At 43.0% G+C, this 11,098-nt stretch overlaps 1 protein-coding gene across 1 annotated transcript; it reads right to left on the bottom strand.

The window, feature by feature from the left end:
* Nucleotides 1-2,758: 2,758 nt before the first annotated feature.
* ifnlr1 (interferon lambda receptor 1) lies at nt 2,759-11,098 on the bottom strand. Its single transcript, XM_035525919.1, has 7 exons — nt 10,106-11,098; nt 8,590-8,716; nt 6,295-6,455; nt 5,831-6,021; nt 5,158-5,302; nt 4,330-4,457; nt 2,759-3,794 (listed from the first exon to the last, which is right to left on the bottom strand). Exons 1-7 carry the CDS (start codon nt 10,164-10,166, stop codon nt 2,829-2,831), a joined length of 1,779 nt encoding a protein of 592 aa, XP_035381812.1. The 5' UTR covers nt 10,167-11,098; the 3' UTR covers nt 2,759-2,828.

The raw sequence follows: 11,098 nt of genomic DNA, 5'->3' as shown, positions 1-11,098 counted from the left end.
TTGCATGTCCCGTGTGTGATGGAATAAGATCCCAGTCAGAGCATTGCATCCTTCTTCATTGTGTCCATGTGCTATGTTTCACTCTATCTACAACCGTGTCACCCCTGGATCTTCTGGGACTCTACCGACACAGAACATGCTACACACGCACATATGCAGTCAATCCAAACCCATTTTTGCTGCTGTTATGACAGAGTCCCTCAGTCCCAACAGTGCTTTTGATGTTCTTAGAAATATTACATGGGTTTCCTTTTCACTGAACATTTCATAAAGTATTACTGAGGTATGTGTAAATGGAATCCGAGTGGGTCATGCTACCCTTCTCCCAAGATATTTGGTGTTGCAGCAGTCTGGATCCAGTCTGGACGTGCCGTGCAGAGAAGAAGGAACAGAACAATGCACCTCCAAAGGGATCAAAGTTATAATTATTCAAAGTATGGCATTATGACTACTGGAACAACATACTAATACAGGAATGGCAGTTATATGGAGCTGTTTTATTAACAAAAGAGAGTGGTAAAGCACAAGTTAGGCACGCTGCAGTTCTACTTCCTTCTTTAAAAGTCTTTTCGATATTTGTTGCCATATACTAGGAGTGAAAAAAAATAAACGACGTAACAAAAAAAGGAGGAAATGAGGGAGGTAGAGAAAGGTGGAGGGAGGTGGAGAGCGAGAAGCAAAAAGTGAGTGTCTGACAAACAGTTATATAATCTTACCTGATAAGACTTCAAACATCTGTTTAATAGCAATACTTAGTTGTGTGACGAACAACTTTATACAAGTACCACGACTCTACACAGTCATACAAGAGCAGAAGAATGTGGCTGCAGTTATGCAGAATGTTGCTGCGCTTGTGTTTTTGATGCGGCCTCCTGTGACATGAATGACAGTAAAGTCTGTTTTGAACTGAAAGGATCCATCAGGAATTAATGGCTGTTCAGACGGAATCTCACTGACAGGGGAAGGGCCAAACCCGAGGTCAGTCACCCTATAATCACCAGAAATGACGACTACTCATCCTTTAAATTACATTGTACCGCTGATACTGAAATAGGTTTGGATGAGTTACATCACATATAGCCGATCCTTGCAGACTGTGGCGAGGATCTGAAAGAGATTAATCATTTATTTAAATTTTCACACAAGCCGAGGGGTGAAAGATATTAGAGTCCCAAAAAAGTATTAAAAAGTAGAGTGTAGTGACCATAACGCTCTACGTCACTCTCCTCCATCCACGTCCTGTTTTAACAGTGACTGTAACCTAGCAACCAGCTGCCATATAGACACTTTGGCATTGATACACAATCATTTGGTTGTTACAGACATAACTGGCTCATGAGTAGTGACAAAAAATGAGTCAGACCTTGGCCTTGTTTGTGTGGTGCTCTATGTCCAAGTGGGAGGGTTAAAGAGCTGAAAGAAATGTTGGATCATATAAAACATTGCTTCCACAGTTTATTACAAACCCTAATCTTAGAAGTTTTGAAATAACTTTTACTTTGTGGATCAGTCACCTTCAAACATGGTTGATCCTTTGTCATACTGTGTTGCATTTCAGTGGAGACCATCAAGATCTTGTCTCTCTTAAGTCATTAACTTGCTGCTGTCTAAAAGCTCTCATGTTGACTTCCTCATACCTAAGGAAATAAATCTCCCAGAGGACAATGCCCACGTGAAGCCAAAGAAACTCTAGAAGCCTTTGTCTGAGACACAACACAGTAATCTGGTAACATTGAATTTGATACCTTCCTTCATACTGTAGTGCAATAATAGAAGCATACTAAAAAAACCAAACGGATTTATTTTATTACACTGTGCAACAGAAGGCAACAGAAACTATATAAAGCACAACACAAAAGTATAGGTGAACCAACCACAACGATCATAAGTATCTGTCTTTTTTCTCAGACAATGTTTATATAGACACTTGACACTACTACACTGTAATAATGATTTTCATTCAATTTGTCATGTTGAGAAACTTTAAAAAATACATCAGTGAAGATTATCACTTATGGACACTTTAGAGCAAGTCTTCTTCTACAGAAGTTAGAGCGTAGGGTTTAGGAGAGATTTCAACACTGTTTACATTGTGACAAACCTTAACAAAGGAATTAACTCTCTGTTCTCAGTTAAGTGAACATTCAAGCAAGAAAATAAGATAAATAAAAACTGGTTAAAAAAATAAAATAACTGATATAAGATAGTAATAATTAGTCTGGTCTCAGGAAGACTTCACTGGCAAAGAAAATAAATCATCTGATGTTCATATAAATAGTACAGTTAAAATTCAAGTCACCCATGCGCTCAACGGAGCCTGGAGGGATTGCATTCGGTCTGTGATCCAGGGTTAGCACACTGGCATTCACTTCCCAATAGTGCTCTTCCAAGTCTCTTTTTTTAGTTGAAAAACTAAAAAATGGTGCAGTGCTATAGGCTCCCGGGGTCAGGTCAGAATAGCACGCGAAAAGCCACAGACGCAAGACAGTTCCCGCAGGAGAACACGTCCTGCTTCACGTCCTGCAGCTTGACGAAGGAAGCTCTGCCTAATCCTCGTTCACCTCAGCCTCCTTCACCTTCACATCTTCATCAGCTAGTAATGCCCAGTCAGGTCTCTTCCACTTAAAGATATGCCATGCTCAAACTGGCTAGCACAGAATGAAAACTAATCAGGACCAGTTAGCATCATGCTAACTCGGTGATATGTTTCTTTTTTTTTTTTTTTTTTTTTTTTTTTTTTTTTTTACAAAATTAGCATGTTTGAGTGAAGTGTTCCCTTAAAACTAAAGCGACAGTTATCTCAGAAGTTAGGCTTCAGGAATAGAAGACTATCCTTGGATTTGTAACATCCACCCACCCAAAGCGATGCTGCCGAAACGTGACTGTGTTTCCTTTTCCCCCTCCTCCGCTTCCTCTTCCTGTTGTTCAGCTAAAGCATGTAGCTGCACAGTCCTCATGGTACAGTCCCTTTTGTTTAGCTGGGTTTCTGGAGAGATCCCTGGTACCCAGTTCCTTCTGTAGTTTGACACGGAGTCAGAGAACAAGGCCAGGGGAGCAGTTTCAGTAGAGCAGAACACAGAACAGCTCTGAGGAGCTCCATTTGGAAGGTAGGCTCTCCTGCAGTTCAAACCTAACTCGCTGCCCAGCCATTCTGACTCGTCCATGGTGACAAGCTCAGTCAGCAAAGGGCACCTTTCACCAGCTGGGGTCAAATCTGTCACAGGAGGTGTGTTCTCTGAGCTGTGAGCCAGGTCAGAACTAGACATAGGTTGAAAGAAAATGCTGGAGAACTTCAAGTTCTCGTTGCTGTCCCGTAACACAGGCAGCATCAGGAGATCACACCTGGATTCCACCATTCCCATCTCATGTTCTAGTTCCGGGTTACATAAGACCTGGAATGAATCCCTGTCCTCTGTGGCACACACTTGTCCCGAAGTTCCAGACATAATGGAGTCTCCCACACAGCCATCTTTTGCAAACTGGGATGGATCCTCTGGACCTGGGACTGAGATGGATACCACCATGCTGTAGCTGTTAGAGGATGTAGTGTTTTGGTCGCAGGTTCCGACTGATGTCGACTGTGGATTGGTGTAGGATTGCCAAATTTGGCTGTGGTGGTCCTGGACTGCATAGCCACTTTCATTACTTACAGGATTTGATCTCCTATGCAAAACAGGATGTGACTGTGGTTCAAACTTGTCTGTATTCTTTATAAACTCTGAGCATATCTTCACATCTGCGATTACCACTTGAGGATCTGGGTAGTAAGGCACAGTATTGTTTTTTGACATGATCTGTGTCAGAGAGGAAAAGAAAGAAATTACAAATCAGATAAGTTTATTTCAAAGCTAAGTTACTGTGAGTGAACATTAACAACAAATGTTTGAGTTTTGAAATAATACATATATGATTAGCAAAAATGGGCAGTTTTATAGTATATTTGAGACCTCTAAAGTGTCACAGAAATCAGATTAGACTGGATTATATTACTCAAGTAAAAACAAAACCCAAACAAACACACAGACATAAATTGACAATGAAAAAATAGTAGTGAACTCAGTCATTCAGAAGAAAATGAACATAATCCACAGTTGAAAGTCCATTACCGAACCCTGCTGCGGGTGAGAAGATACAATTCCCAGCCTGCATTCTGTTTGCCATTCCAACTGCAACTGTGTCCACACGCAACCACACGCACAACCCCCCACACTCCATAAATCCAATTTTACAGTCTGTCTGTTCCAGGAAAATGAGGTAGGCCCCCTTCCACATATGCTCTATTGTATACAGCTTCCACCTATGCCCTAGTGTGTATACTGCTGCATTTACCAGCGCTGCAGGCACACGACGCTTCCTTGTGACGTAGAGCTGGCACAGGACCAAGGCTGGGGTGGCGAGGAAGACAAGTGCCACTAATCCAGACATGAAGAGCACCTGCATCCAGGGCTTACCTACAGCTAGGGGAACAAAGCAATCCAGCCAATAGACAGTCAGCAACAAAATACCCTGATTCCATGATAGCACAATATAGGCCAACGAAAGCACTTTTTCTGTGCATAAAGGTTGTATTTCAGGGCAGACAGCTATGGGAGAGTGCACTGATGTGATCAGTGATCTTACAGAAAGCTTGAGCTCGATGTTTGAGAGTTTTATAATAGAGTCAAGAACCCTCCCTCGAGGCTGAGAACTCTTTACACAAAAAATGCTTTGTCAACCTCTGACAATTAGTTTTTTTTTCTTTTGAGAACAAGGGTTATGTTGACACAATTTAGATACCACACTTACTGAATTACTTTTATTATTATCAGGAGAATTATCAAAGAATTTCAGATTAAGTAAAAAAGCAGTATTTTTCTTTTACTGTTGCCAACCTCTAATCTGGTGAATATAAAGTACAATGCAGTTATTTGGACACCTATGGACACCTGCAGGTTATCATTCCTGTATGGTTGACGTCCAAATAAAAGTGAATGTACTTCACTCGAACCTCATAGCCATTGTCTTGCTTTGAAATCCAATGTGCTCGACTGCTGTGGCGTTGCTGACTAATTTCGGGCCACAGTGTAAGCGATTAACGTGACTCTGGGGGACAAAGTGCTGAGCTGGGGGGAGCAGCAGCTGCTGGACCGGCGGAGGTTCTGAACGAGGGCTTCTCACCTGGCAAAGTCACACAGAAGGTGGCGTTCTCACTGTGCCGATTTACAGCGGGGTGGGTCAGCTGGTACAGTACAATGCCACAGTATTCTTTTCCCAGCTCCAAATGGTGCAGAGTGACCGTGCCAGACTTGTTCTCGAATGGTTGCTGCTGAGTCGAAACAGGACACATCAGCAGACGTGCAGGAACCCCGAACATTCGCTGTATGATTATGTAACGCGCAGCGCTAGTCCTGTCAGTGGCATGTCTGTGATAATGACGGTCTCATGGTATATCCTCTTTCTCCAACAATGGACTACTTAGGAGGATGCCTTTGCTAATATGACTTATAATGGAATCAAAACTAGAGAGCCAGCAGTTCACACACGCATGCATTATGCTTACTGCTGCTATGGCTGGGAGACTATAAGTGGCAGTAGGTTCTGAAAGTGTAACGTGTGGATAAATGAGACTTTCTTTAATCTTTGGATATATCTGTGTTTCCTGGGGCAGATGGAGATTATAACCAGAAGGAGTTTTGACCTGGAATAGTCAGGATTTTTTTCCCTGAAACTGAAAAATAAACAACTTGTGGAGTTAAATAAATACACTTATGAACTCTTGCTTTTGAAACACACTGTATGAACGGTTCTTGTCATGTTATATCAATGTTTAGGGAGAAGCTGCGTGATTTACCCTTTCAACTTCGGTTTCTGGGTGTGTGAGACGGACTATGTAGTTAACGGGGGCTTCATCGGATCCCTGGCATTTCTCCCAGCAGATGATTTTGTCAATGGAGAGGTTCTGGGGCCCCATAGGTGCTGTGGCCCTCACGGTGACAGTGGACCCGGCCACGCTTATGGACAGCTTTGGAGCTCCGAGGATTGCTGGTATAAGTGAAGAGGAGAGAAAAATTTAAAAGAGTGAAAATACAGAGAGAGAGAATGAGAGAAAGAGAGAGGGAAAGAGAGGGAGGAAAAGAGTAAAAGGAAGTTTGAGAGAAAAAGAGAGAATGAAACAGAGGGAGGGTGGATGAGGGGAAATGAGGAAAAAGAATAAAGAAATGACTAAATAAATCCGTTTCAAATGAGATGAGCAGGTCCAAAGAGAAGCTGCAGAAGTTTTTATTCTGACATAAGAGAGGAACCCAATCATCTTACTTTGCTCAGAGGGAGTGAAGACGACGTTTTGACCACATTTCTCATTGACCATAATCTTGGCAGAATATCTAGAGCGAACATCAGTCATCACAGAGGTGAGATTACAGAAAGGGATAGAGATATTCTGGCATCCTGCCATTGGTCTCGAAGCTTCTCCGTATCTGCAAAGACCAGAATCATTACATTAGGAAGAACAATGACATTTTCTTTTTACTGACTTGTATTGCTGTAATTTGTGTAGTTATATATTTTGCTAAACCAACCTAGCCCCTCCAAACCTGTGAGTCACACACAACTGCATGTCACAGCAATTTTTCAGTTTATCAATTCTGAATGTCATAAAGAGGCAAGAGCACATCGATATAACTGCACAGTGCAGTAAATTCCTCCACTGGCAGCGATACGTATGGAGCAGAACCACAGCCCCAGGTCCTGTAAGGGCCTGTAGTGCTTGCAAGTCATATGATCATTTGGGTGTCATCATAATACCAGAAGCTTGCTTGGCTATGAATTTGTAGTGAAGTGATTTTTTATGGTTTTACTGTGATTTTATATGGTTTTATATGATTCAGTTATTCTTAGATGTGACCATGTAAGAGAGCTCAAGAACCCCAAGAGAAGACCAGAGTGTGGGGTCCAGAGAGAGAAGACCAGAGTGTGGGGTCCAGAGAGAGAAGACCAGAGTGTGGGGTCCAGAGAGAGGTAATGTATGCACTAAGAAAGCACTGATCCACATTAAAACTTTGAATTAGCTGTATCCCAGGTCCCTTTGTACTTACTCCCTCTGTGTCTTTTGTATTCTGTTCAGGCTAACCTATTCCCCCATCAGGCTCTGGGGACCAGGACCGAGACCGACGCCCAAGAGTTACGCGGGGAGACACACGGCCGAGTGCCATTTTGCAGTCGGAGCATCTCATAGTCCTAACTGAAAACTGCCCTTCCATCTGAAGGTAAGTGTACTGGTATATGTAACTGCTGTTATGAGTGTGTTTGCAGACACAACGGTGCAGCTTTTTAACAAAAGGTTTAGCTTTTTAAAAGAAAGAAAAGAAGGAAAATACCCTGCAAGTCACAGAGAGGGACGCAGAGGCGGCAGAGGTTATGGCAGAGTGCCATACCCCGCAGAGCCTCGGCAGGGATGCAGGAGTTCTGCCACAGTGGCCGTTGAAGGACTCAGCTGACACACTGGATTTGGATTTTCAGGATGACTGTGGGTGATTTGCTTTGACTGCTCTCTGTGACACTTCGCTGAACCACAAAAGTTGAGCGGGACAGACTGAGGCCAAACATCCTTTTCTCCTGTGTTTCTTTACTGCTTCAGTAAAACAGGGTCTTTCAGAGCCGTTTGCTTGAATTGAAAAAAAAGTACAGAACAAATACAGAACAATAATAACAATAATACAGACCAACCTGGGACATGGAGAGGATTTCGAGCTTGATACATTTTACTGAGAGATTCAAAATGTTCAAAATGTATCCCATCTTAAAACTTTCAGACAATCTTAAAGTACAATCTTCATTTCTTCACTTCAAACTGAAGAAATATTTATCGATTGATCCAAATGTTTCATTTTTTGTTCCGCACGAAAAAGCCTTGATCCAGGCTAATCTGGGTAGTTATCTTCCTCTCAGACTGAGAATGAGTGTGTGTTTAATAAAAGGAAATAGTTACTGCCCAAGACAGCAGAGACTGCAAAACTAGACAAGGAGCCATTAAGGGAAGAGGAGAGACATGTTGGACATGTTGGACATTAAGCAGCTAAAGCCCACGAATGGGAGGAGTGGAGGGGCGGGGTATGAGAGACATGCGGTCCACGAATGGGAGGAGTGGAGGGGCGGGGTATGAGAGACATGCGGTCCACGAATGGGAGGAGTGGAGGGGCGGGGTATGATAGTCGGTGAGAAATGCGAGGTTAATAATATCGAAAACAACTAGACGAAGATTGAAAGCTTGATGTATATGTGATCCAGAATACCAAGAGGACTTACAGTGGTAAGAGGCTAACACAGCCCACTGCTAATCACGGTGCAGTGTTCCCTAGGTTTTACAAAACAAGGAATTAATTACCATTAATTAATAATGATTAAAAAAAAATCACTTGTCCACCCAGCTATCCATTATTAATGAAAATTCTTTGATTTGTTGATTTATTCATGTAATTTAACAGAGAACACAGGTACTTCTCAAGCCCTTGATGAGCTGACTCAGGAGAAGGGGACACAGTGACATTTCCCCCTGGGACAGAAGCAGGACAGCTAGTTTAGACGGAAGGTCAAAGACCGTCTCACACTCACTTGTTATACTGGACACGGTAGCGGACCTCTTCACCCGGGATAGCTACTGCTTCCCAGCGGAGCACAGTGTAAAAGTTCTGAGACTCAAAGTGAGCGTTTGTCATATTGCAGTCATAGCAGCAGTAACCTACAAACAAAGAGGCAAAAAAAAAACTAAGAGAGTGGCATTAGGCTACAAGAAATCATAATGACTGCTCAGATCCTAATACACGTTTCACATAGAGAACATCGATGTTCATTTAAAGCACTGTTTTTTAATGCTAAACACTGCAGACTGCATTGAACAAACTCGCAAATTGGAACATATGTATTGGTAGGAGTGCACATGCACACGAGCACGCACACACACACACACACACACACACACACACACACACACACTCAAATACATAACTAGCCTTGATCTTAGATTTAGCTCTGTCATTCAGCAATACAACAGCTGATGTAGTTGTGACTGACGCTGCTGTAGAAACATTTGTGGAATTCTTCCACCTCAGGCTGAGGTCTTTCTGTCCTCACTCCTCAGTTGCTGACCAGTGTTCTTTAAAAGCATGCCAGTGATTCCCCAGCACTGTGACATGTACAATAACTGTTTCTTTGGCCACAGTTCCACAACAATCTGCTCATACTCTTGCCTATGTGGTGAGAATGGGACTTTTGGAAATGCAAATACACGAAGCACAAGCGCTACATTCTGGAAACATGGTGCAACTTCGGAAATGCTGCACATCCAGTCACGACACAACGGGTGTGTTTGTAGAGGACGCAGAGCAGGGAAGGACTCCTGCGACACCTGCCATAACCGAGCAGTGAGTGATAAAAGTGATTACATTTGTGATTACCACGGTTTTTATCATTGGATAGTCGGATGCAGACTGAACAACTGACCTATTCATTCGAATTCGAGGGTTAACACAAACTATCTAATAGATGTTATCCAGCTTATCCTTGATTCTGAGAAAGTAATAACATACACCCCTCTGCCCGCTGGTACCATCACTGTGTCCACTAGTACTGTCAGTGTGCCTGCTAGTACAATCGCAGTATCCGCGTATTCCATCACTGTGTCTGTTAATACACATCGCTGTGCTCCACACACTTGCATTTGTACACTTTGAGCCATACCCGTAATAAGAGCTGAGGATCACACATACATAAATGCAGTGCTCTTGAGACTTTGCACTTTCTTGAGGTGATGTGCAAACATACTCTTAGATAGTTTGTAGTGCACTTTATTTTCAGTACAGCTCATCATCTCTTTGGAATATTAAAGCATACACTAATGGAGCATTCAGTGTGTTTGGTCCTTACACTTCACTGTGTACTAATGATATAGTGCTTTGTTCTGTTTTCCCATCGGGATGTCCCATCAGGACATGTAATTTTTAGTTTTTGTGTTTACCAACATTTGTGAGGCTCTGGGAGATTCATGTCACAGTAATCCACGAGTCAACGCCAGATCTTTTCTGAACTTGCCTCACGTAAGATCAACGTTTCCAGTGCCGCACACACTCACCTGAGCACCAGAGGAGGAGAAGTGCTGTTCTTGGAGACCACATGTCCAGACGGAGGAGCATGGAGGCTAAAGGGAAAATCCACTTTTTTTTTTAGGTTCTTATCATCTGAATTCGGAATGTCCATTCAAGGCTCCAGTGCTGGTAATCCAGAGGCATGTGGAAACTTGAAGTGATCTTGAGAGAAAAGCACAACCTTTGGACGGAAAAAAAAAAATCACATCTCATCGTTTGCTGTCCTGTGTAGGAAAGGGCAAAGAGCCATCTGATGCCTTCATTTCCTGTTTTGTTTTCTGTAGAGTCCAGGGCAAAGGAGTAGTCATCCACAGGTGTGTGTGTGAGTGTGTCTGTGTGTGCAGGTGAACTTTGGAGTTACCTGATCAGTGTGTTCCGTTTTCATCCGCCTGCCTAACCCCCTCCCACTGCCTTGGCCGGGCCCCGTTCTTGTATTTCAGGTTCTCACTAATGATAAACGCACTGGGAACGTGTCAGTTTCTAGGAAGTGCAAAAGGAAAGTAAAAAAGCCCTTGGAGAAAGAAAGGCCATGATACACTTTGCATCCGCACCTTGCGCCTTTGGGTTGAAATATGAGACTTGTGCGTGGCCCTGCAGGAGCAGCTGTAAAACACACACACTGAGCTGCCGTTCAGCAGTTAAACAGAGCAGTTCCTTTACCGTTACCCCTACTGGACTGCCAATTTGAGCTGCGATCAGCGAACAAATGCACTAAAGAGGATTAATTCCTTTTTCTCAAGCGAGCGCTACATAGATGGAAGCAACGCACAACATAAGGAAGTGTTCTTATAATTGGCCATGTCTTCAAAATTCCCCAGGAGTGTTTCGGACTAGTTACACAGGGACAGGGCAAATCTGCATTACAGTGGATTGAGATAATCCACATTCGTTAGAGCCAAAAACCACACATCTGCTTTGTGGCATTCTTGCTGGTTGAATGCATGTTGTGGTGTTGTGGTGTCTACCAGAAGAGGCTGGGC

Source organism: Electrophorus electricus, chromosome 5 (assembly GCF_013358815.1).
Source record: "Electrophorus electricus isolate fEleEle1 chromosome 5, fEleEle1.pri, whole genome shotgun sequence".
Classification (NCBI taxonomy): Eukaryota; Metazoa; Chordata; class Actinopteri; order Gymnotiformes; family Gymnotidae; genus Electrophorus; species Electrophorus electricus.
The sequence above is the reverse complement of the archived record's forward strand: the minus strand, read 5'-3'. Positions and strand labels throughout refer to the sequence as shown.